The 22,210-nt window shown below is 39.1% G+C and overlaps 1 protein-coding gene across 3 annotated transcripts; it reads left to right on the top strand.

Annotated features, from left to right (window-relative positions):
- The first annotated feature begins 501 nt into the window (after positions 1-501).
- UBE2D3 (ubiquitin conjugating enzyme E2 D3) lies at positions 502-22,210 on the top strand. 3 transcript variants are annotated; one of them, XM_058804299.1, is made up of 8 exons: positions 502-762; positions 14,050-14,113; positions 14,198-14,229; positions 16,668-16,745; positions 17,576-17,681; positions 19,022-19,115; positions 19,621-19,670; positions 20,696-22,210. In XM_058804299.1, coding segments are annotated over exons 2-7 (360 nt in total). In that variant the 5' UTR covers positions 502-762; positions 14,050-14,112; the 3' UTR covers position 19,670; positions 20,696-22,210. The 3 variants fall into 3 exon arrangements, with proteins under 3 accessions (XP_058660282.1, XP_058660280.1, XP_058660281.1); XM_058804297.1 differs by lacking the exons at positions 502-762; positions 19,621-19,670 and adding an exon at positions 8,880-8,921; XM_058804298.1 differs by lacking the exons at positions 502-762; positions 14,050-14,113 and having other exon boundaries at positions 14,161-14,229.

The raw sequence follows: 22,210 nt of genomic DNA, 5'->3' as shown, positions 1-22,210 counted from the left end.
CCTCCACCGTCCCCCCCTCCTCCTTCACCGCTTCGCCCTTCTTTTTATTGTTATTTTTTGGGTGTTTTTTCCTCCCCTTCCCCCATCGCCTTCCTCCCCCCCTCGCCCCTGGAGGAGACGGGCGGGGGGGGAGAGGCGGAGGCTGAAGAGGCCGGGAAGCGGCGGCTCCTTCCGGCGGGGCAGCGGCCCGGCTGGGGCTGCGAGGCCGCTCTCTCCGGGCCTGAGCTCGGCCCCGGCCCCTTCCTGAGGGCGGGGGCCGGGGGGGTGTCGGAGAGAGGCAGCTCCCGGGGCCGCTCGGATGTCAGCTTGGCCCGGGGTAGCTGCCGCTGCCCTTCCGCCGAAGCCGGCCCGGATGGCGCCGGCCCGTGTGTGGCTGCCGAGGGCTTTCGGCGCGATGGAGGCGCTGCCCGGGACAGCAGCCGGGCCCCCAGGCCGGGTTCTCTCCTCTGCTGTGCAACTTCTCTCCCGCATTGTAAGATGGCGGCGGGTCCGCCTGGCCCGGGCGCTTTCCGGGATCCCTCGCGTTCCGCAATAACGCGGCACGGACACACGGAGCAGCCACCGCGGCGCTGCCCTCGCCCCGCAGTCGCCCCTCTCCGCCGGCCCGGGGCCCTCTGGACACCCGGGAATCCATCGCCCGTCCGGGAATAGCTTCCCCCCGCGCCCGGCGGGAGCGCGCTGCGCGCCGCCGCCTCCCCCCCGTTGCACAATCGGAGCCGGGTGGAGCAACTTCGCGGCGGCTAACTCGGAAAAAATGCCGAGGTGATGAAAGTTTGTTGGTTTGGGTTTTTTTCTTTTTTTTTTCTTTATTTTTTTCTCTTTTTTTTTTCTTTATTTGTTTGTTTGTTTGTGGCGGTGGTTGTTTTTTATTAAACCGCTCCCAGAAGGCTCCCGGCGTGAAGTAGCCCCTAAGTAGGTCTCGGTTTTCTCGGCAGGTTTGAGAATTGCTGGGATGTAATGGCAAAACGCGATGGGGAGCGCAGCGGCGTAACCGGGAAGTCGCTGTTGGTCTGTGCTCCTTCTTACGCGAGCTACGTGGAGCATTTACGTGTTTCAAGAGCTCAGAGGAGTTTCTTGGTCATCTCATAGCCTGCCAAGATGGCAGAACGTCAGTGTGTCCTGAAATCGGTGAATTTCAGTGCACAAAACACCTTTTGTAGACACTGTGTAAACTTCATGCCGCCTGTTAGTCTCGCTTTAATTTCACGCAGTGCCTGTGGTCATATTTTCGACAAAAAAAGCGGGTTTTGTAATATTTTTAGTGAATGGATAGTACCGTTTTCCTCTAAAATTTCAATTCCGTTCTGGGTAGCTAGCTGAATGGATTGTCTTTGAATTATGGCTGTGCTCTGGCAAGAATTTCAAAACAATTCCTTTTGAATCTGCCATCAAAACTTCTTCCCTGTATTAGTGGATGATATCACTTGAGTTGAAACACAGCTAGGATACTCCCCGGTATGCTTTGTCATCAGCTCATGCTTATGAAACATGTTCAGGCGCTGCAGGTAAGAATTTATTGTCAAATGTAAACCAAGACAAACCCCCACTTATGTAGTAATCTGGTGGTCAGAACCTGGAAACGATTCAGCGTGACTCTTGAACCAGTAAGTCATCTCTGACTTCAGTGTCTTGGCCTGCTGTGTACAGTCTTGTCCTGTATTGGTCTTGACGCTCTGTGGCACTGTGTGGTAGGAAGGCTCTTCCTTTACTCTTACAGGAGTTTAGGATTGGGAAGATAGTTGAGTTAGGGGTTTTTCTTTTTGCCTTTTTCTGGGGTTTTTTTGTGTGTGTGTTTGGTTTTTTTTATCAGCTTAGTCACCCCACACTACGTGATATACTTCAAAATTCACATGGAGTTTTTAGTTTTGATTTTTGTGTTTGCAAGCCTGGAAGGTGAACTTTATTTGTGAAATGAAACCATTCTTTGCACGTTGGTTTCTTTCCTTTACTGCTTTCCAGTACAAATGTTTACAGGGGCTGATGGTGACATAAAAAAACAGCAGGCCCAGTTCTGTAACGAAATGGTTGTGAGTGTAATTTTAATCCTGTCAACCAGTAAGGCCCCGAGAGAACGGCATTGTCACTGATAAGCTGGGATTCCCTGTCTTCCAGCTGTAAGATCACAGATCAGACCTTGGAACTCTCTGCTTCCTTGCAGTAGGTCTTTGGCAGTAGATGAGAACAGGCTAAAGAGAAACTAGGACCTCAGAACGTCGTAATCATCATAGCTGATTTAGTTTGTGTTATTACTTGTCAGGACTAGAATTCATTGTCTCCTGCAGCGGATGACATCCTCAATGTCCCCGTGAAGATATTTTCAGTCTGTTTATTTGGCTCCCTGTTTGTGGGCTTGACATATCAAGTGAAATAACATTCTTCATTCTACTGAGAAAACTAGACTGCGAGACTCTGTTAGTGTGTGTGTATATCTTTAATTTGAAGTCTGTTGCACATTCAGAATGCAACCACTCTTAGAGCATAACTGGCAAGTTCTACTTCTGATTTGAAAACGAAAGTAAATGAGTATTTATGTATTGGGTTGTCTGCTTCTGGAACACCCTGTATAAAGCACTCCCCAAACTGAAGTAGTTGTCAGGTACACAGCCAATCCCAGAAAAATTATTGTTATGCTGGAGTTTGTCATGGCATCAGTGCCATCTGCTCTGGGGGCAGCTTGTGTTCAGTTGGCAAAACTCTGTCCTTGATATGGCTTGCTTTGCAGTTATTTTATGATAACAAGCAAGTTCTTTTACCATAAAATTAAATGCTTTCTTTCCTGAGGATGAAATCCCCCCTCCCCTCCCAGAATTATCAAGAAATTCACAATGATTTATGAGCATGTGTGTAAATGCTTGCTGCATGCTGTGGCACATTGTCTTGGTCTGAAGTGTCAGTGGTGCCTGCTAAAAACACATGCTGTAATTGCTGCAGCATCCTGGAGCTTCCGCTTCGAATGATGATGATCTGGTAGCAGGGAAGCGTTTATGTACGAGTAGGGAATCAGGAATGCATAGAATTTGGAAAATTTGGAAATGGTTCATCATTGGTACACGTCCATTTTATCACTGCTGTGCGCACCCATTAAAGTGAGGTAATGTAAGTGGCCTAAGTGATCTTGATAGGCTAAAAATAGAATTAATACAGGAGATGTATGCATGAAATGTCTCATCCGTGTAATCCTTAAGAAAGCTTGTGCCTGCTGTGTTTTATGGCCATTTGATTAAGCATAGCGCAAGCCAGCATCATTATATTGGAATAATTTATTAGAAAATCTTAAGTGGAGTTGGCATCCTGGAAGCTAAAGGCTGAAGGTGGCAAAACCATTTATTGCTATTTAAGTACAGATAGGCTTCCATTGACACTGGTGGAGTGGAGACTGAATTAACTTTTTTCCTCAGGCTATAGCCTCCAGCACTGTTCCTAGATGTATAATTAATTGCAGTTCTAACTCCCCTTCTCCAGATGCTCGTAGTAAGAAATGCTGCTAACCCTGGAAATACAGTATTTTCAGAGATGAGGTTTAATGTGCATCAGTGAGGACTGCATTGAAATCTGCATTAGTTTAACCAAGGTCAAAGAGTTTGAAAGCCTGCTTTTTACTTTATTTTTAAACTGTTACTTTTTTCTTTTGAACTTGGTTTGAGTTAAAAAAAAAATCAATAATAAAGCTGGTTGGAATCAAGTTTTCTTTTCTGGATGAAACCCACAACACTTCTGTGGGCAGTCTTGGGTTTTGTTTACTGGGCTTCCTCAAAGTTGGAGTTATGTGATGGATGTCATGCTTTGAATGAAGGTGTAGAAATAAGTCTGGATTTGTGTGTTTAGGGGCTCAGGAAGTTAAGATTAGCTAGCTAATGAAGTTCAGTTGATGGAAGCTTAGTTGAAATGCTTTAAACCTTTGTAAATGCTCTCTCTATGTATTGAATTACCTTTTTTACTGTAATTTCACTTAACTATTGTGAATGTCCAGGGCTAGACCAAGGCCCTGCCTTGAGTGTGTAATTCAGCATAACTGTTGCACTCGGTGGTAAGAGGGTCACATTGAGCCAGAAGGCAGTGGTTGGTTTTTAAATCATGATACTGCAGTAATGGAGTTTGGGAGGCCCTAGTATTGAAGAACTTAAATTATTTTTAAAGTCAGAATAAAATACTTAGCATTAGATGAAAGCTGTCATCACTTAAATTCTCTTTAAGATTTAGCTTAAACAAAAAGTGACAGTTCTACTATGAAATTAATATCATTAAAATGGAAATAATGTTTCTTAATTGGGTAGGTTTGGTATTGAAGGCCAGCATTTATTAATAAGGTATTGGGTGTGTTTTAAGAACTGGCCATTTTTTAATGGGAGAGGAAAACCTATGCTTCCTTAGCTGGAAAGTTTGGACTGTGATAACTTAAAGATTGCTCTTGTTAATGAACCCAATGCTTGTGAAACAAGTTCCCAGTCAGCATAGAACTTTAAATGTGTGCATTGGAGTGGGAAGAGAATGGGGATTATCTCACTTAAGTGATTTACAGAACTTCAGAGATCAATATGCCATTAGATGGGTACTTCTTGCATACTTTAAAAAGAGTCCTCCAGTATATCAAGCATTTAGGTGGGATAATGTATACAGAGTAAAAAGGGTGGCCAGCTCTTATGATCTTTATGATCATTCCAGCTTTTAGAGATCTAGTTTAGAAAATAAGTGTGCTTTTGCTGTTATTCCTAGTGTGGGTTTCTTCTACAGAAGGCCTGATGTGGAACTCTACAGAACGAACTCCCTTCGACGTCCTGCCCAGTCTGTAACCAGTTCTGAGGCTTTTCTGTGAGCTCACAAATAGTGGATAAGGGAGTGGAGAAGGATGGAAACAGCTGTAAGCAGCAGCTGTTGGGTACTGAGCAGTGAACTGCCTCTTACCAAAGGCATCTCTCTGTTCCTTGTGGAGCCCAGTTCCAGCCTGGTGTTACACCCTCCCTAGCCGTGGATGTGTTCTCTGCATCCACTGGAGACGATTGAGGTCTTAACCTTCTCTGAGATATCAAGTGACAGCTGGTAAAGGTGGAGTGGGAAACGGTTGAGCTTTTGTGTCATTTGTATTAGGACATTGATACACCATCCCTTAGAAGTCTTTCTGTTGTAAATATGAAGGTTTTGCCACTTTAACTGTCTGCTCTGTGCTCTTGTGTAGGTCCCTCCCCTTTGCATCAGAGCTGGCAGATGGGAACTTGTGGTTTGCACTTCAGCCTTAGGTCTGATCTCTCAGAATAAACTGACTTCTGTTGATGCTTTTAGGCTGAGATGCCATAGCTTATGTTGGAAGGGCTGAGTTACAAGCATTCTTTGCTGTGATTGATTTGATGTAGTAACCTGCTGGTAGAATATGCAGAAAAAAAATTAAGAAATGAAAGCAGCGCTGTGAATGTGTGTATATATAACTGCAGTCAGTAGTGCGTTTTTAAATGTGGTTGCTTTTTGCCAAGTTGGTCTTAAAATCTTAAATTGTGTAGAGTTGCACATGCTTGACAAAGTTCTGTAAACTTCGGAATATAAATTTAATGTCTTAAACTCCAAATTAAAAATGCAGAAGATTTAAAAAAACCCACAACAAAACCAGTTTCTCTTCACTGGTTTTCTATGGGACACAGATCTGAATAAATTTGTGTTGGGGAAGCTTTGCAAAAAAAAAAAAGTTAAAATTACATTCACAAGTTTAAACTGGTGTTTATACCTTTAGCAGCTCTTTGTAAAACACTTGAATGTAGAACAAGATTTAATACTGGAAAATAGAGCATTGCAAGATTCAGGACTGAAAGCTAAATAGATAGGGGGATTGTTACCAACAGTAAACTTCAGTATTAAATTTTTGTGTAAAGGAAGCCTTTGTTCTGAACTCAGCCCTTTGAGACGTGTGATATACTAGACGTCTTCAAGATCTGCAGTTTTTTCCACTGTAATTGTGATAGGTTTTTATTATGGTCTTAAGAAAGCAAGATGAGAGGATTGTAGACTGCTTTGCACAAGTCACAGCCCAGTAGACAAAGGTGACCAACATTTAAACCTTTCCACAAGCATCTGGACACCAGAGTTGCCAGTTGAACTGAGTGCAGATACTGAAGTGCTTTAGGTCTTTCTGATGGGGAAGGTAAGAAGATTGTATTAAATGTTCAGTTACCTTTATAGTGAGCAGCTTTCTCTGTAACCTGGAGTTAGGTTGGCCAGGTGTTCATCACCTCTTTGAGCTCTTCTGAGTGTCTAATAAATAAGTGCACTGCTCACAGGCAGTACTTCTCAACCTTTGTTGGCCTATTTGAGTAGTAATGCCAAAAAAAAAATCTCTTAAATCAGATAAAATGAAAAAAATGTTTTTCCTTTTAGCCTTACTTATAATTTTTTCTTGCCTTGAATAATATAGATAGGAAGATCTCCTAAATTACTGTTTGCCACATGAGCAAGCCCCCACTTCTACTCCTTTACTTCAGGATGCAGTCTGCTCATAAAGATGCTTTGAAACTTAAAACTTCCCTCATTTATTTTTTAAGATCTTTCTGTACATTACTGTTCTCTGGATAGCTGAGGTGGAACTCAACTGTAAGAGCAGTTGTACTCCAGATAGTTTTGTGTTTTGTTTTGGTAGTGGTTGGTTAGTTGTGTTGCTGTGAGTTGATTTTGTGTGTAACTGTACCTAATCCTATAGACAGGCCTTTAGAATGATTATGAAGGGTAGTGTCAGAAATAGCATAATATGATATATGATGGGTAATGGACAGTGTAACTAAGGCAGTATAGTCAGTCCCACATAGTTGTGTCCATAGGCTGCACCCCTGTGGTATATTGTAATAACTTTCACATGTATCTTTGTATTCATAAAAAATATGGACCAGTGAAAGTTAAGCCAGTTTTTTAAAAGGAGAGCTGATTTTCAGAGTTTATTAGGTTAATTAATAAATTTCAGAATAACATCTCAAGCTATTGCTAAACAGTGAATTCACCATGCTGATTGCAGACATGGTATTGTTAGAATACTAATTTGATAACTCTGTTACAGCGTCCTCATTTTTTTTAGAATATGGATAATTGTTGTAGCTTTTCAGAAAGCGCAGACTGACTGATGTTGTGCCCCATTGAGGCCGCTTGTCATTTCTACAAAAACTTGTCCTGCACACTGCCAGTCTCCAAACTTGTTTGTGTAGTTTTGGCAAACTCTGGGACTCTTCTGTCCCATGGAGTGCAGGGTGTACAGGTGCCACTTCTGGTTATGTGTCAAACACTGCTCTGAGTTACTGTGCCCTCAACAAGCTGAAGGACAGCATGTAGGGAACCTCTTGCTCAATGCTGCCAAACTCCAGTATCTAAGGAATAATGAGCCAGCGTTGGTCTGAAAATGTCTAGCATGATGCCCAAATTGCATTTCTGAGAGGTAGCCATCAGGAAAGAGTGCCTTACTTCGAGTATAAACTTCTTTGCACCTGCATCAGTTTACATTTGTCGGTACTGAATTTCAGCCTTCCCTTTGTTTCCCAGCCATTCTGTTTCATTTAGCAAGGCGCATCTTGGTGTTTCTTGTGTGGCCTTTGTTTATACCAGTTACCCTCTTCTTTGAGGGCTGCATTGTAGTCCTGGGTTACAGAACCAAAGATTACTGTGGTTCTTGCAGAAAAAACTCCCAAGGGAAGAGCCATGCTAAGTTTCGGTGTCTGATATTCAAAAGCTTGAAGATGGCAGAATTAAAATACTCAACTGTCACCGAATGACTCAGTAGTTAACCAGTGCTTCACTTCAGCCTTGCCCCTTCAATGTACTTGAGCCAATGTGTACAGTCCTCATTCTTCACTGAGCCCAGGAGCGTTTTCATAAGCTCTGCTGTTTTCAGGGTATGGTAATTGTTACAATAACTCAGAATTTGTGTGTTAAGCAGTCAGATTTTCTTCATCTTGAGTAAGGCAGCTTCTGTGGTTTTGGTTACTTTAGGGGAAACAAACTGTACTTTTGGGTTCAAAGCACAGCTACAGGTGTGTAGTTGCCACCTTTTTTAAAGTTTGTTCTGAAAGCCTTTAGGGAATGACCAGGAAAGCAAAGTCTGTAACTGCATTCCTTTTCCATTTGGATCTTTCCAGCTACTCTGCAAAACATTGGAATAGAGAGCCATCTTAGTTGCAGTAACTCTGAAATTTCCCAAAAACCATTGCCTGCATTGTACACCTTCCAGATTCCAGAACAGATGAGAACAGCTGTAGACAATACTCTCATTCACAAAGGCCTTGTGTACTGAAAGGTAGGTTCTTAGGTTCTTTGAAGCGATAGTAGGGAGTCACCTGAGTAGTTTATATCACAGTCCAAGTACACCAAGTGCTTTAATTACAGTGGCACAGCACTCTGGCATTTCCTTCCTTGAGTGTGAGGCTTAAAACATGAATATTTCAATGTTTGTCTTTTCTTATACCATGATGGTATTACTGCTAGACACTGTACAAACAGTATGTGAGGTGTAGGCTGAAAAATCCGGTACCAAGGACTGAAGGGAGAACCATGAATAGAAGCAGAATAACCAAAATAGGGAGAATTACAACTGTTACATTGGTAGGTTTTTTTTTTTTGATTTCTTAAAAACATTTCTGTGCTCATTGTCTTTGCTGTTTTTTGTGCTTGTTTTTCATGTGTTTTCTCTGCATGGTTGTCCTTTTTTAATCAAGAGGAACCTATGTCTTTCTGTATCTTGCACTGCCATTACACGTTGCTTTTATCTATTTATTTTTCACCAGAAGGCCAGCTTGTTTGAAACAGATAATTTTCTGCTGGTTACATTTGTTTTGTGATGTCTATTATGCCATTGCTTTCTTACTCAGCTTAGAAATCCACATTCAGTGTCCTTACAAACTGTTATTTTCTGCTTCCAGGTGTAATTAATTTCCATGCCGAAACGAGTGTTTCAAATGCAGGTGTGTGGGATGAGGCAGTAGTTCTTTGCTGCTTGACACTTCTTAATCTTCAAACAGGCTTAAATGTTCTTCCCCTCCCTTTATAGCTGCTTCCAATCCTTCCTTCTTTTTTAAAGCTGTTTTCAGCTGTGAGCTAATGAGTAAGACTAGTGCAGTGATGAATTTTTGGTTGCCTAGAGTTTGAAATATCCTGTTTGACACATCATTAGACAAGCAGTCAAGTTAATGAATGCTGATTTTTTGATTGGCCTAAGTGTTCATTTTTCTCTTTGTCCTTTTTTGGTTGGATTGGGTTTCTTTGGGTTGGGGGGTGGGGTTTTTTGGGTGTGTGAGCATAGTGGGTTGTTTGGGTTTTTTGTGTTGTGGTTTGTTGATTTATTTTTTCTTAACTTCTGATTTAACTGCATCAACTTTGATGTCCTCCAAGTTATTTTCTGGAAATTTAAGGCAAACCCTTCTAAAATAGCCCCTCTATGCTTTCTTGAGTGCAAACCAGAAAACTGCAGTATGTAATGTTAACAAATACCTGTGTTATGAACCAATATTAAATGTAACTGTGAATTAAGGCCTGTGGAGGACAGTCTTCAGTCATTCTGGTTGGAGTGATCTTCTGTCACTGTGCTTAAGTCAGCTGTTACTATCATTAAAAGGAATGGCTGGCTATTTCCAGCTTAAACTAAAACAATGTAGTGCCACAGGGAGTATGGAGTCTGACAAATGGGAAGAAACTGGTGCAGATGCTGCATTATTTGGTACCTTGCAAAAAGGCAGCTTGCTGGGCACTAGGCTGTCATCTCTTACAGAATTTTCTGGGACCTGGAAACTTCTGTTTTCTTGTTCATGTATATTTGGTTGAGATAGCCTTTGTTAATCTTTAAAGTTTCTTCATTCTTTAAATGGCTTCTGTAATCTTTTAAATAGCTGGTAGAGGGGAGTTGTTTGAGGGATTTTTTTAGCAGCTTTTCTGTCAAAAAAAGAAAGGTACTTCTGGTTTTATTATATAGGATCATAGTCCTGCATTTGCTCTCAAGTGTCAAAGTTTTGAATCCTTACTTGAAGCTTAAGCCATATTTTCTATGTTAGTTGTGATTATATTGCTGCAACACAAGCAGGTTAGTTAGCTTTTTTATGAGCATTTTTTCTTGAAAGTACTGGTTTGTGGGTTTTTTGTTAGCTTTCTGATAAATGTATAGTGAAAGAGAAGGGAGGAGATAAAAAACGGGGCTGTTTCGCCAGTGAAACTGAATCTTGCTAGCAGCCTAATGTGAAACTGGCAGAGAACAACGTGCTGAATTTGTGTTAAAACAGATCTGTCTGTTGCAGTGATGGGTGCTGCTGTTTTATTTCTATTGATCCCTGTTTTCCAAAACTCTTGCAGAGTTGTACACATATTGCTCCTTGTCTGTGGTACTTTGCTGTTGTCCTCTAACAGAAGCATTGGTGCTTACTCTTTTAACAGTGTTCTAGCTGTAAAATGCTGAGTGACTAATCATCCTTGAGGAGAAGTAGGAACTATCACACTTTATATTTGGAAACTGGGACACAGAAAGGGTGACATGCTGGAGCTGCACCGGAAACCTCTGGCAGTGACAGAGACTGCTGGTCACGGTTTTAATTCAAGACTAATCTGTCCCGATAGGTGCATGGTGTGACACTCCTCACCAAATTTGGGTTATTGTTTCTGTAGTCTTTCACATTTGCTGCTTGGGAGTTTTGGTTTGGTTTTTCTTTAAAGTACCTCTACAGTGAAAAGGTGTAACAACCGATTCCAGGAAAATGTGGGTTCTGTTTTAAGGATTTTTAAGAAAATTTGGGATGTAGCTTAATAGCCCTTGAGAAAGGGAAAGCATTACTGAAACCATGTTAAAAAAAGAAGCAAAGTTGGAGAAGTAGGTACTATAGAAGGAATAGGAGAAGCAGAAAGCTCTTATATGTAAAAATACTAGATTCAATATTTTTTTTGTTACAGAATTGTTACTTTTGGTTGCTAAGCTGAGAAAGTAGATTTGTATTTATATTGCTGAGTGGGAAGCTTTTTTTTAAAAAAGCCCCTTCCTTTCCTTGAATAAAATCCTTCACCTGCACTCCAAATCTCACAGCCCACGTGTCTCTGCTTGTTCAGTTTCCAGTTATTCCAGTTTGCTTGTTGTGTTCGGTAGAGTTGTAGCTTTCAGAAGGAGGTGCTTTTTAAAGTTACTCAGAACTCTCCACTCCCTTGTGTAAAAAGTCTCCCCTTTTTATGTAGATGTGAAGTGTCACTCAAGAGAGAGATGAAGTAGGTCTGGTGTTACTGTGAACCAGGGTTTGCTTCATGTTTGCCCAAGTTCTCCACAGCCCTTTGCGCTCTGCTGAAGCAAACAGCTTTACTACAGACTGCTCTGAGCATAGTACCCCAGAGAAGCAAATACAAGAGTGTGTGACACCTCAGCTTCTTCCCCTCCAAATTTAGTGGGTGAATTACTTGCTTTGTGGGTGAAATGCCAACTGGTATATCATTTGTTCCCAGAATTGTCTGTATATTGAACTGCTTTGATTAGCACAGTTAGGGTGTTTTTTTTTTTTTTTTACTGAGCTGTTCTAGACCAGACAAAACTTCAGTCCTTTTGTTAATGAAGGTCACTGATACCTTGTTATCTTGAGCAGTTCAAGTAGTTAAAAGGAGTACAGATGTAAGTTTTGAAATGATTGGAGCCTGGAATATTGAAACTCATTTGTTTGAGCTTTTAAATTTTTTTTTGTATTTCCAAAGGGTTTTTTTCACAAATGTATCACTGGAACTTACTAAATTTAATTTATGTCTTACATCTGCAATTACTTTTCCTGGTTGAATTATTCATGTTGAATTACTAATTTTCCTGCTGTGGTAAAGTACCTATTTTTATCTTGAGTATACTGAATTCTTGTTTCTCTGAAGATAGTAGTACCTTTTGAAGACCTCTCTAGTCTAATGCACATATCTCTGACAGTCCACTTTATGCTAATCTTGTCTCATCCTTGTCTTCATGCTACTTAATTTTGTAATTTTCATATATGGCGTGAAGAGTCTTCATAGTTCTTAGTCCCTGTGAGAGTTTAAAAAAAAACCTTGAGGATCTAAATGTACTTCTACTATTAAATCCAGTAATAACTGTACAACTGCATTAAAATAATATTTGTGTCTTTCTGCTTATTTTTTTGCTACAGCTTACTTCAAGGGACATGATATCTTTTTTCCTCTCAGATTTTTGGAAATGATTGATCACTCTTAGAATTGGAAAATACATTTTGATGAGAAATAAATCTGATTAACAAAACCTGCTGTATTTGTTAAACAGCAAAAAAATGCCCTGAAAATGAAACCTTTCTATCAGAAACTTCTTTTACATTTATTGTTTGCCTTTACCTGAATAACATAAATCTAAGTTAGCAAATTTTTCTGGAGGATAATGAACAACATATGGAACTAAGAAGTGATATTAAATGGCAGAAAGAAGTCTGTGATCAGGCCTCCCAGTAATATTTGGAGAGTGAAGCAAAATGCATTCTAAATGCGTGTACTATGATGATCTGGAAAGAGCTGTTTGCCTTCTACAAACAGCCGCAGTGAAATGAGCTGCACTATTATTAACTTTATTGTGCCATTGCTTATCCAAACTGATACGGTTTCATTTTGTAAAACAGTGTGATGCCAGTGCAAAATGGAAATATTATTAACTGGAAAATTCATCAGAATTAACGTGTGTAGGGAGAGGAAACCTGGGACTAAATTTTCTTGGTGTTTGGAAGGAAGGGGATTGTTTTGGGCTTTGGGTGATGCGATTTTGTTGTTTGGTGTGGAATGGTTGGTTGGTTGTGATTGGGGGTTTTTTTTAGTGTATGGGCTTGCACATGTTGAAGTGGTGTTATTCTTTCTGTGTTTGCAGGAGCTATCATCTTACCAAAGAACAATGTGTTTTATGTTACAAGAAACATAAATTGGGGTTCTTTCCTCATTTTCTGTTGGCTTATACTTAGTAAATTTTTATGGATTGCAGAATTTGTGAAACTTTAAGGATGTCCATTAGGATCTCCCCAGGCAAGAGTTAGCTGTCTGGTCCAAATATGCATATGTTTCCAGCATAGTAGATATGCCTGGCTTTCTTAAATGTCTGACAAAGTTCTTGGTTGAATGGCATGTATGGACTTCCAGGGGAAAAAAACCAACTTGTGTGAAACTGTTAATGTATGAAAGAGGGGCCGAATAGTTTGCCTTTTCTTAAGATTCTAGATATGTTGACAAGTGCAGATTAATCTGTAAAAGCTCTTGAAGCCCTTTTTAGAGTCAAGGGAGAGCAGGGGAGAAAGAAGGTGGTTGTTATATGCTTTAACTGAAAGTGTAAATTTAATTTTAAGACACTGTCCAAACAAATGAGTTATGTGCCATTAAAACAATTTAATGGAGAGCTTCTTTGTTTCCTCACAACAGTATTGTTACTGCCCAAGGAATCCTCCATCTGAACTGTCTGTTTCCATTCCTCTGTAGTGGGGGAGGGAGAAAACTATTCCTGCAGTTCAGTAATTTTTAATTTTAAAGGCATAATTGTCTGAAATGCAAAGTTTAAAATAAAAAATACATATATTTTACCTGATTACAGCACTTGTGAGCCTCTTGAATTTTCCTGTTTCAATCTCTGTGAGGTACATCCCTAATGCAGGTAGTGGGTGAAGTGAAACCAAGTTTCTGTGGGGTTTTTTCTTCTTTTCTTAGTTCTAATGTCAGATGTTACATATAGAGTTTTTCCTGTTTCATGAAGACTTATCAGCTGATTTCTCTGGTTCCACTTCAGGCTTCTCTAGACTTGAATCTTTGTAACTCTCATCAAAAAGTGATTAGATTTTGCCAGTTTAAGGCTTTGTGTCCTGCTTTTTTTTTCAGCAGGAGTGTTTCCACAGTAGTGATATACATGTATTTGGAAAGGCATAGTCACTGTAGTTACAGGTGGTTTTGGTGCTTCTTTGTCTGTTATAAACATTTTTGATACTGATCTAGTGGTTCTTAGAGTTGTTAATTGCACTTTTTTCTGTGTTTGTATATGGAAAAACTGTTAAAGGGTTTTGCTAGACATGAAGTGAGAATTAAGTATTTTCGTTTGTTTTTGTTTTCCTAAAGGAACTTAGTGACTTAGCCCGTGATCCTCCAGCACAGTGTTCAGCAGGTCCTGTTGGAGATGACAGTAAGTGACTTTAAATTTAATGTTTTGTTTGCTGACTCAAAGCATATCATGCCTAGATAATAATGCGGAGTTTTTCTTTTGTAGTGTTTCATTGGCAAGCCACAATTATGGGACCTGTAAGTATTCTGATTCTTGTGATGTAATATTAAATGAGTAGTTTCTACTGAGGAGAAAACTCTGGGGGTTTTGGTTTACTTTTGTTAGCTCCTCTTATCCAAGTTCTAGAGATCTTCATTACAATAAAGGAAAATGAGGGAGGGGAAAAAACCCACCAGTTATTTTGTTGTTGTGGTGTTTTTACAAGGACATGTATTTCAGCTGAAATAATCTCTAGAGCAATGTTATGTATTATTACTAAATATCTGGAAATTTTGTTTGCATTTAACTTTTTCTAAAGTTTTAATCTAGCATGAACTTTGTACCAGGACCTGGTTCTACTGTCAGGAATTAGTTAGGGTCTTTTTGTGTGGATCTTAAAAGGGAATCCATATTTGGTCTGGTGTAATACTGAGATCTTGAATATTGGAAAGAATAGAAGAGGGAATAATCACTGAAATGTGAGATTTTAGTTATGACTGGAGAAGAATGTCAGTGTTGAATATTCAGTAAGCATCTGAAACCTGAATGGGACTTTTTCCTCATTAAGGAAGCCAAATGTTTGCTTTTGTTGAAAACAACCTGGAAGCAGTTCACATCTGGAGTTTTCTGGTTACCTGTATTTAAAAGACAAAACCTGTAACCTGTGAGGACAAGCCTTTGGTGAGGCTACAGAGTAGGCATTAATCATCAGTGATGCTGAATTACTGTGGCTTTATATATAGCTACAAGTGTGTTATTAGGAGGTGGCTATTAGAGGTTCACTGGATTGAAAGATGTTTCTTCATCCCAAAGTACCTGCTCATCATTACCTCAAGAAGATAGAATTGTTCAATAGCTATATTTGTGCTTAAGTAGCAAGGAGTGTTGTGCACTCCACTGGATATGATGATTCTACGTGGCTGGTGTGTGCATGGTCATGAGGTATTAAGCACTGGTTGAATTTAATTTTGGATTATTATTTTTAGTTTTCCCTGGTGGTGTAATAATGTACAGCTCCTTTTTCCCCCCATGTGGTTTTCGTGGTGTCAGAAGGTCTGCGTTCCTGTTTCCAGATTGGGCAGTACCCTGACAGAAGTGTGTCAGTGTGGTGTTAGTAGTTCTAGTGCTGCTGCCTTTAATAACAGACAGGGATTGTGGAACCAATCATCTGATCTTCACCTCTGCAATAGGATATTTTGATCTTCCTGGGTGTATGAGAGTTTGGTTTAACACATTTTAGAGAGGAGTTTCTGTAATTGATAAAATGTATCCCCACAATATGTCCAGTGAAAGGGCTTGTATTTTTTGGCTCCTTAAGGCCTCATATGGTATCTGTTGACCAAATACAAGAGGTTCTATCTTGATCACTAGATTTCATCAGAGATAGCAGAGGGTATAATCTGCATGTTGAGGGTCTGAGTCCCCTGTCTTGTGGTGCAGATTTTCATTCTTTGGTATTTAAGTAATACGTAGTTACTTCCTTACATTGATGAACTGTTTTTGCAATTAAGATGAGAATTATATTAACAAATAATGTAGAAGTGTACTGTGTATGCCTTAAATTCATTTTCCCTAGCCCTGAGTCCAGAATTAACAGCAAAGTATTCTTCAGGTTCAACAATGATATTTGTTAGCTCTATTTCAGAAATTTAGTTGTAATTTTGAGTTAAAAGCCTTTTGCTTCTTTCTTCTTGTAACTGCTAACTTAATCCCTATTTAGTCACTCCAGTTTGTTCTTCTTCTTACTATCATCTTTTTTACTTCCACATGTTGCTTTACTGCTTATAGTTTGACACCTGAATGAATTATCCCAGTAATTCTTCCCTTGAAGCAGGGAAATGTGAAATACTCTCTCATATTAGATTACAGTTAATTTCTAATACAGAAAGAGAGGAAAAATTCACTTGAATTATGATTATTCTTTTGTCTGTTTGGTTGTGCTGGTGGAATGGGTGAGATTTTTTGTTGGGGTCTTTCTGTTTTGTTTTTTTTTTCAAGGAACAGGGGCCTAGCTGTGTACTCACAGGTTTTCTGCAGGGCTGAAGCTAAGGACAGAATTTAGGAGAGAATGGGAGTCTGCAGCCACTCTGAACTTGGGTGGTCACAACAAATAAGCTCCAAACAAAGAACTGGAGGTTTTTTAATCTGATGGGACCCCTACTCTGTTAACATTACTTCTTGGAGCTATCTTAGAAGCATTTGAATGCTTCTGCCCTCTGGTCCTGAGTGGATTGTCAGAGCTGCTGGGTTTTATGATGCGTTAGCTTGGAGAGGTCCACATGGTAAATTATGTGTGTGTGTTCTGTATCACTTAGCTTAGGAAGTAGGAATTGAGTTTTAATTATGTCTCACTTGTATTGGTGGGTTAAACATTTTGGTTTAAACAAATTGGCTCTCCATTTATTTAAAAACAAGATCTTTAGTGATATTTAGTCCTAAAGATGATAATAGGAGAATTATTTGTTTGCTTTGACAGAACGACAGTCCATATCAGGGTGGTGTATTCTTCTTGACAATTCACTTTCCCACAGACTACCCATTCAAACCACCTAAGGTAAGTATTGCCATGTCATTTGTGAAATTAGTGCTTTTTAAAGAACTGAGTAGAGGAAAGAAATTACCAGCCTCTGTATTGTAGTATTGTCAAGTTCTCACTTCTTTTCAGGCATTCTTACCATCTATTAGATGTGTGCATCCCATTCTGATTACCACAGAACTGGGTGTGTTAGCATATTCTTTTTGAGCAAATCCATGTGTGTGAATTCCAAATGTCTTAAAATATTTGGGTTCATTTCTGGTTTTCTGAGTTGATAGGAAAACTTCATCAGCTTTGTGTTACTATAATAGAATTCTTGCCAAGGAGACTGTCAAGTATTATTGTGGCTGTTTGGATTGGTCTGTAGGAATGTGACACCGTGGGTAGGGATTTACTTGCTGAGTGCCTAAAATTGAGAGAAGGGGTTATTTGCTAAGAGTTTGGCAGTAATTGCAAAATGTGCTCTTTTTTGGTTGCTTTATCAGCCACTAGCTTTGTCTTCCAATTTTCAGTCAATATGACCCCCTTGGGGTCACTGCAGTGTTGGAAGATCCTTAGCTCTGTGACAGAAGTGTTTCTGTGGTTTAGGCACTGCTCTTGGGTGTCTTCATCAGAGGCAGCTGGGATTAAAACTCATCCTTGCCCTCTCTCTGTTGGAAACAATGTCTGGTAGTGGGAGACTCAGAGCTTGTGGTTTGGGTGCGTTTCCCTGAATTTCATGCAGTTTAACTGCTTAATCCTTTTCTTTTAGAGTAAATGGAATTGACTGAGGGCTTGACTGAGCAAAACAGGTGCAGTTACTGTCATAGACCCAAACACATTCTTCGTTTCTTTGTTTTTTGTTGCAGGTTGCATTTACAACAAGAATCTATCATCCAAATATTAACAGTAATGGCAGCATTTGTCTTGATATTCTAAGATCACAGTGGTCTCCTGCTTTAACTATTTCTAAAGGTAACTTCTGTGAAGGAGAATTTTTTCCATCTTGTGCTGAATACTGTGCTTTTAGCTTTGATTGTGTTAAGTTCTTACCCATCTCTTTGATTTTCCCTTAACTTACCTTCCTCATTCAAGCCTGTGTTTTGCCAGTTTGATGATACTGCATTTTTAATGGATTTTTTTTTTCTAACACTTTCTCATATGTGGCTGTGTAAGGCCTTGTCTGGCCATTTACTTGCTTCAGTATTTCTAGCAGAGTTTGCCAGCTTGGACCCAAAGGAATTTGCTGGTATTTGGATTGAACTAAGCCTCTGTTGGGGTGTTCAAGCCAAGGCTAAGAAACTGCTTGTTTGGAGCTGCCCATGTACATACGCATATTAAATGAAAGATTAATTTCAAGTCAGTTTTTAATACTGAAATTTGCGTAATTTTTTCATCCTGTCTAGAGTTACATGCATAGTTCTATTGGCATATCTGTGCTAGATGAATAAATCTGTTATTGATACATACTGCTTTCTACCACAGTGCACTGGCATTGCATTGCATTACTTAATGAACTAAGTTTACTGATCATACTTCATGATAAATTGATGTTGTGTTGCAAGAGAAGATTTGTGGCTTTCCTCATTTTACTACAGTAAATAACAGATAATAAATATTTGCATGATGGTCTAATTCTTTTGCCTCAAAGCCACTGGTCACTGTGGCTTCAAAAGATCCCTCAAAGTGCCCTTTTGTCTATAGAACTTGTAATTTCTGTCTGTCCAAACAGTCAGTTTGTTTTTTGAATGTGGATTCCCTACATTTTAATGCTTCACTGTTTTCTTCTAAAGTATCTGTGAGAGTAGAAGATGAAGTCCTCATAGTTGCCTGCAACAGTGTTACTGAGATTTTTACAACATGTGTGTAGTTTTTGTCAGTCCAGACCAGAATATTCTTGCCTGAAGTGCAACAAATAAAAAATTCAGTCTGATTTAAAAACGATAAACTTAAATCTGAGGATTTTCTACTTTTAGTGATAAGAACCATGGATATGCTGTTCATCAGAGTACATAATGTGCTTTTGTGTTGGCTGCTATGTTACATCATAGTGCAGGGCACAACAGTGCTGTTCTCGTGTATGTGCTGACAACTGTAAGTATGGGGATATAGGAAGCAAATAGTTCTTACAAACCTTTAAGTTAGTCTGGGCTTTTTACTTAAGAGTTATGAATTCATATTGGCTGTTTTTCAGGAAAATACTTCTAGGTTCTGTCCTGTGACAACGTTGTGCTGATGTAAAGATCTGTGCTCCATTGTTTCTGAGATTGCCATTCCTCTTTCACTATTGAGATTGCTTTTTTTTTTTTTTTCAGTTCTCTTATCCATTTGTTCACTGTTATGTGATCCAAATCCAGATGACCCACTAGTGCCAGAGATTGCACGTATCTATAAAACAGACAGAGACAAGTAAGTACAGAATTGTGCAAGACTGGTATTTTTACAGACTGTAAGAGTTCATTGTCAGACAGCAGTTGTGTTCAGTGAACCTTTTGTGAAGATCTGTGATGGAGAAAACTTGTGTGTCAAAGTGAGTAGTGCATAATTTAAAAACAAAGGAGCTTGGCATCTTCGAAGTTTATGGGTGAAAGAGACGTATCTTTTTCTCATGTGCATGGAAGTATTTTTTACAGTATATATATTGACTTTTTTTTTGCTTACCATGCATAAATCTAGTTAGATCTTCATAATGCTTTTTGACCAGCTTTTTGTTGTTTTGATGCCTTCATTTGGCAGCAGCTTGGCCTTAAATTTTGGTTCTTCCCTTGAAAATGGGCAGCAGATTTTTTTTTCCCCATCTGTGTTGCAACAACTTTATTTTCCTTAGGTTTCCTTATTTTGCACAGATAGAATTGTATGAAGTAGATTTGGGGGGTTTTATATATATTAATGCTAAATATATTTGTCCTATTAGGTACAATAGGTTAGCAAGAGAGTGGACAGAGAAATACGCTATGCTGTAGGGTAAGAATATTTGCAAATTATGGTGCATTTAACAAAATGGAAATCTGTCAGCACTTGGGTGCTGCATGCTCTAAGGCACTGGATTAACTAACAGATAATGGATGCACCATGTTACTGAACGTGGAAATTTAACAGCTTGATCTGTGGTTAGTGTGTAATGTATTGGCTAGTCACTATTTCTCACAGATACTACTCTTGCATGGTCAAAAAAAAAGTTAGTATGAAGTAATTACTGACTTCTGAGCTACGTTGTCAATTTGTTCTGGTAAGTATTTTACCCAGATTTTGTCAGAATTTGGTTCAAAATGATGCCCTGTAGTGAGACCTCATATATAGACATGAGTGAATTCAGACAATCCCGATTTCAATTATCTTTAATCAGCAGTGTCTGTCTTCCACATATAAACTTGGAAATATATGGGAATTATATTCTGCTTGTATAGTTAATAATTAACTTACTGACAAGCATGGAGTTAAGTGTTAACTAATTGTCAGCTCAGTTCCTGTGAAAGGAGTGTACTTTAAATAGTCTTAAAATTTTGAGCAGTATATTTGTAAGAAAAGAATATTCAGTGCAGTGAAATGCTTAGTGTTGTTTTTCTTTAAAATTGGAAATTTGACATTTTGTATCCACTGCGTTATTAACCAAATAATTGTTTCTTATGGCATGGGATAGATACTGTAATCTTAACCTAAGAACAATATGCAAATGAAGTATTTGCCTTTATTCCATCCTAGATAGTCTCTGTTTCTTCTCTTTCAGTAATTTTTTTCATAACAGACTTCTTGCAAATTTGCTTGTCTTGACTTTAAGGCTTTCCTAAAAACTAGAGAATATCTATCCTAATTGGAGTAGGGAGGAAATTGTTCAATTTTTTGAGTTCAGGTATGTCTCGGTACAGAAAGAGACTTCTCACAGTGTAAAGAGAACAGAGAGATGGGATTAAAATCATATTTAATCATAAACTGCTTAGGAAATTGTCATTTTCATGCTGATGTTAATTAGTTCCTGGTTTTGTCTGCAGGTACAACAGAATATCTCGGGAATGGACTCAGAAGTATGCCATGTGATGCTACCTTAAAGTCAGAATAACCTGCATTATAGCTGGAATAAACTTTAAATTACTGTTCCTTTTTTGATTTTCTTATCCGGCTGCTCCCCTATCAGACCTCATCTTTTTTATTTTTTTGTTTACCTCCTTCCATTCATGCACATGCTCATCTGAGAAGACTTTAGTTCTTCCAGCTTTGGACAATAACTGCTTTTAGAATCTGTAAAGTAGTTACACAAGAACAATTGCCCAAGATTCAGAATTTTTTTTAATGGAGCATGTGTATTATGTGGCCAATGTCTTCATTCTAACTTGGTTATGAGATTAAAAACAAACAAACATTCCTCACTGCTCTAACAGATACTGAAGATACCACCTGAAGGGGGGAGGGGAGATGGATGTTCAGTTTTCTCCCATCAGAGAAGTAATATTGCTGTAGCAACATCCATCTTGTTCCAAACCTTCCAGTGTTAGAGAACTGAGGTTTTATTATATGCTTTTGCTCATAACTGATGTGTCTGGAGAATTGGTACTGACTCTATAGCATCAGCAGAACAGAAAATGTGATGTATCTTATGCATGTCAATAAAGGAATGACCAGTTCTTGTTTTACAGAGAATGGAAATTGGAAGTCAAACATCCCTTGTATTCCAGAATAGGGTTTAAGAACATTTTTGTAATTCATTTAAATTTTGTTAGGAGGCTTGGAGCTATTAGTTAATCTGTCTTCCAAAACACTGTTTAATATAGCACTGAATAAATGATGCAAGTTGTCAATGGATGAGTGATCAACTAATAGCTCTACTAGTAATTGATTTATTTTCTTCAATAAAGTTGCATAAACCAATGAGTTAGCTGCCTGGATTAATCAATATGGGAAACAAAATCTTTTGTAAAAGCAAAGCTGGTTTTTGTATATACTGTTGGCATTTGCCTCGTTGTTTAACATCAAATAATGATGTAAAGTTCAATAGAGTGACTCTTCTGCCATTTTCAGTTCTAATGCTCAGTCTGTTGCAGGTTGGCACATTGCTCGGCCTGGTGGATGCAGAATTAATAAGCTAACATAGTCGTGTAGCCGTAGTAGGGGGCTGCACTTGGTGCTGGGAGCCCAGCGTTCACGGATGGACTTGGGACCCAGCAGATCTGAAGCGGTGTGTTGTGGAGATACTTCCTGATGCACCTGTGTTTGCTGACTGAGAACCTTTTTCTTCACCTTGTACACTTGACAACTGAAAGATCTTAATGTGGGGGTAATGATGAGGCAAAAAATTATAAAATAAAGTACTGTTTTGATGTGGGAATTGTCATGAGGCTGTGTTGAAGTGACTTTACTATGTGGGATGTTTGTTGCCATTGAAAAGGACTTGTTCAGCCATGCTGCCATTTACATTGATGACTATTTTAATGCAACAGACACTTTCTTCATGTCAGGTGACTAAACGTGAATAAAGACTCATTGCTATTGGATTTTTGTTCTACAAGAAA

This window comes from Ammospiza caudacuta, chromosome 4 (assembly GCF_027887145.1).
Source record: "Ammospiza caudacuta isolate bAmmCau1 chromosome 4, bAmmCau1.pri, whole genome shotgun sequence".
NCBI lineage: Eukaryota > Metazoa > Chordata > Aves > Passeriformes > Passerellidae > Ammospiza > Ammospiza caudacuta.
The sequence above is the reverse complement of the archived record's forward strand: the minus strand, read 5'-3'. Positions and strand labels throughout refer to the sequence as shown.

Excerpts from the sequence above, each read along its gene's own strand:
- UBE2D3 (XM_058804297.1), top strand. The coding sequence starts at position 8,895 with ATGCCGAAACGAGTGTTTCAAATGCAG. Across the intron at positions 8,922-14,049 it reads AACGAGTGTTTCAAATGCAG|GAACTTAGTGACTTAGCCCG; the intron begins GTGTGTGGGATG and ends GTTTTCCTAAAG. Across the intron at positions 14,230-16,667 it reads AAGCCACAATTATGGGACCT|AACGACAGTCCATATCAGGG; the intron begins GTAAGTATTCTG and ends TTGCTTTGACAG.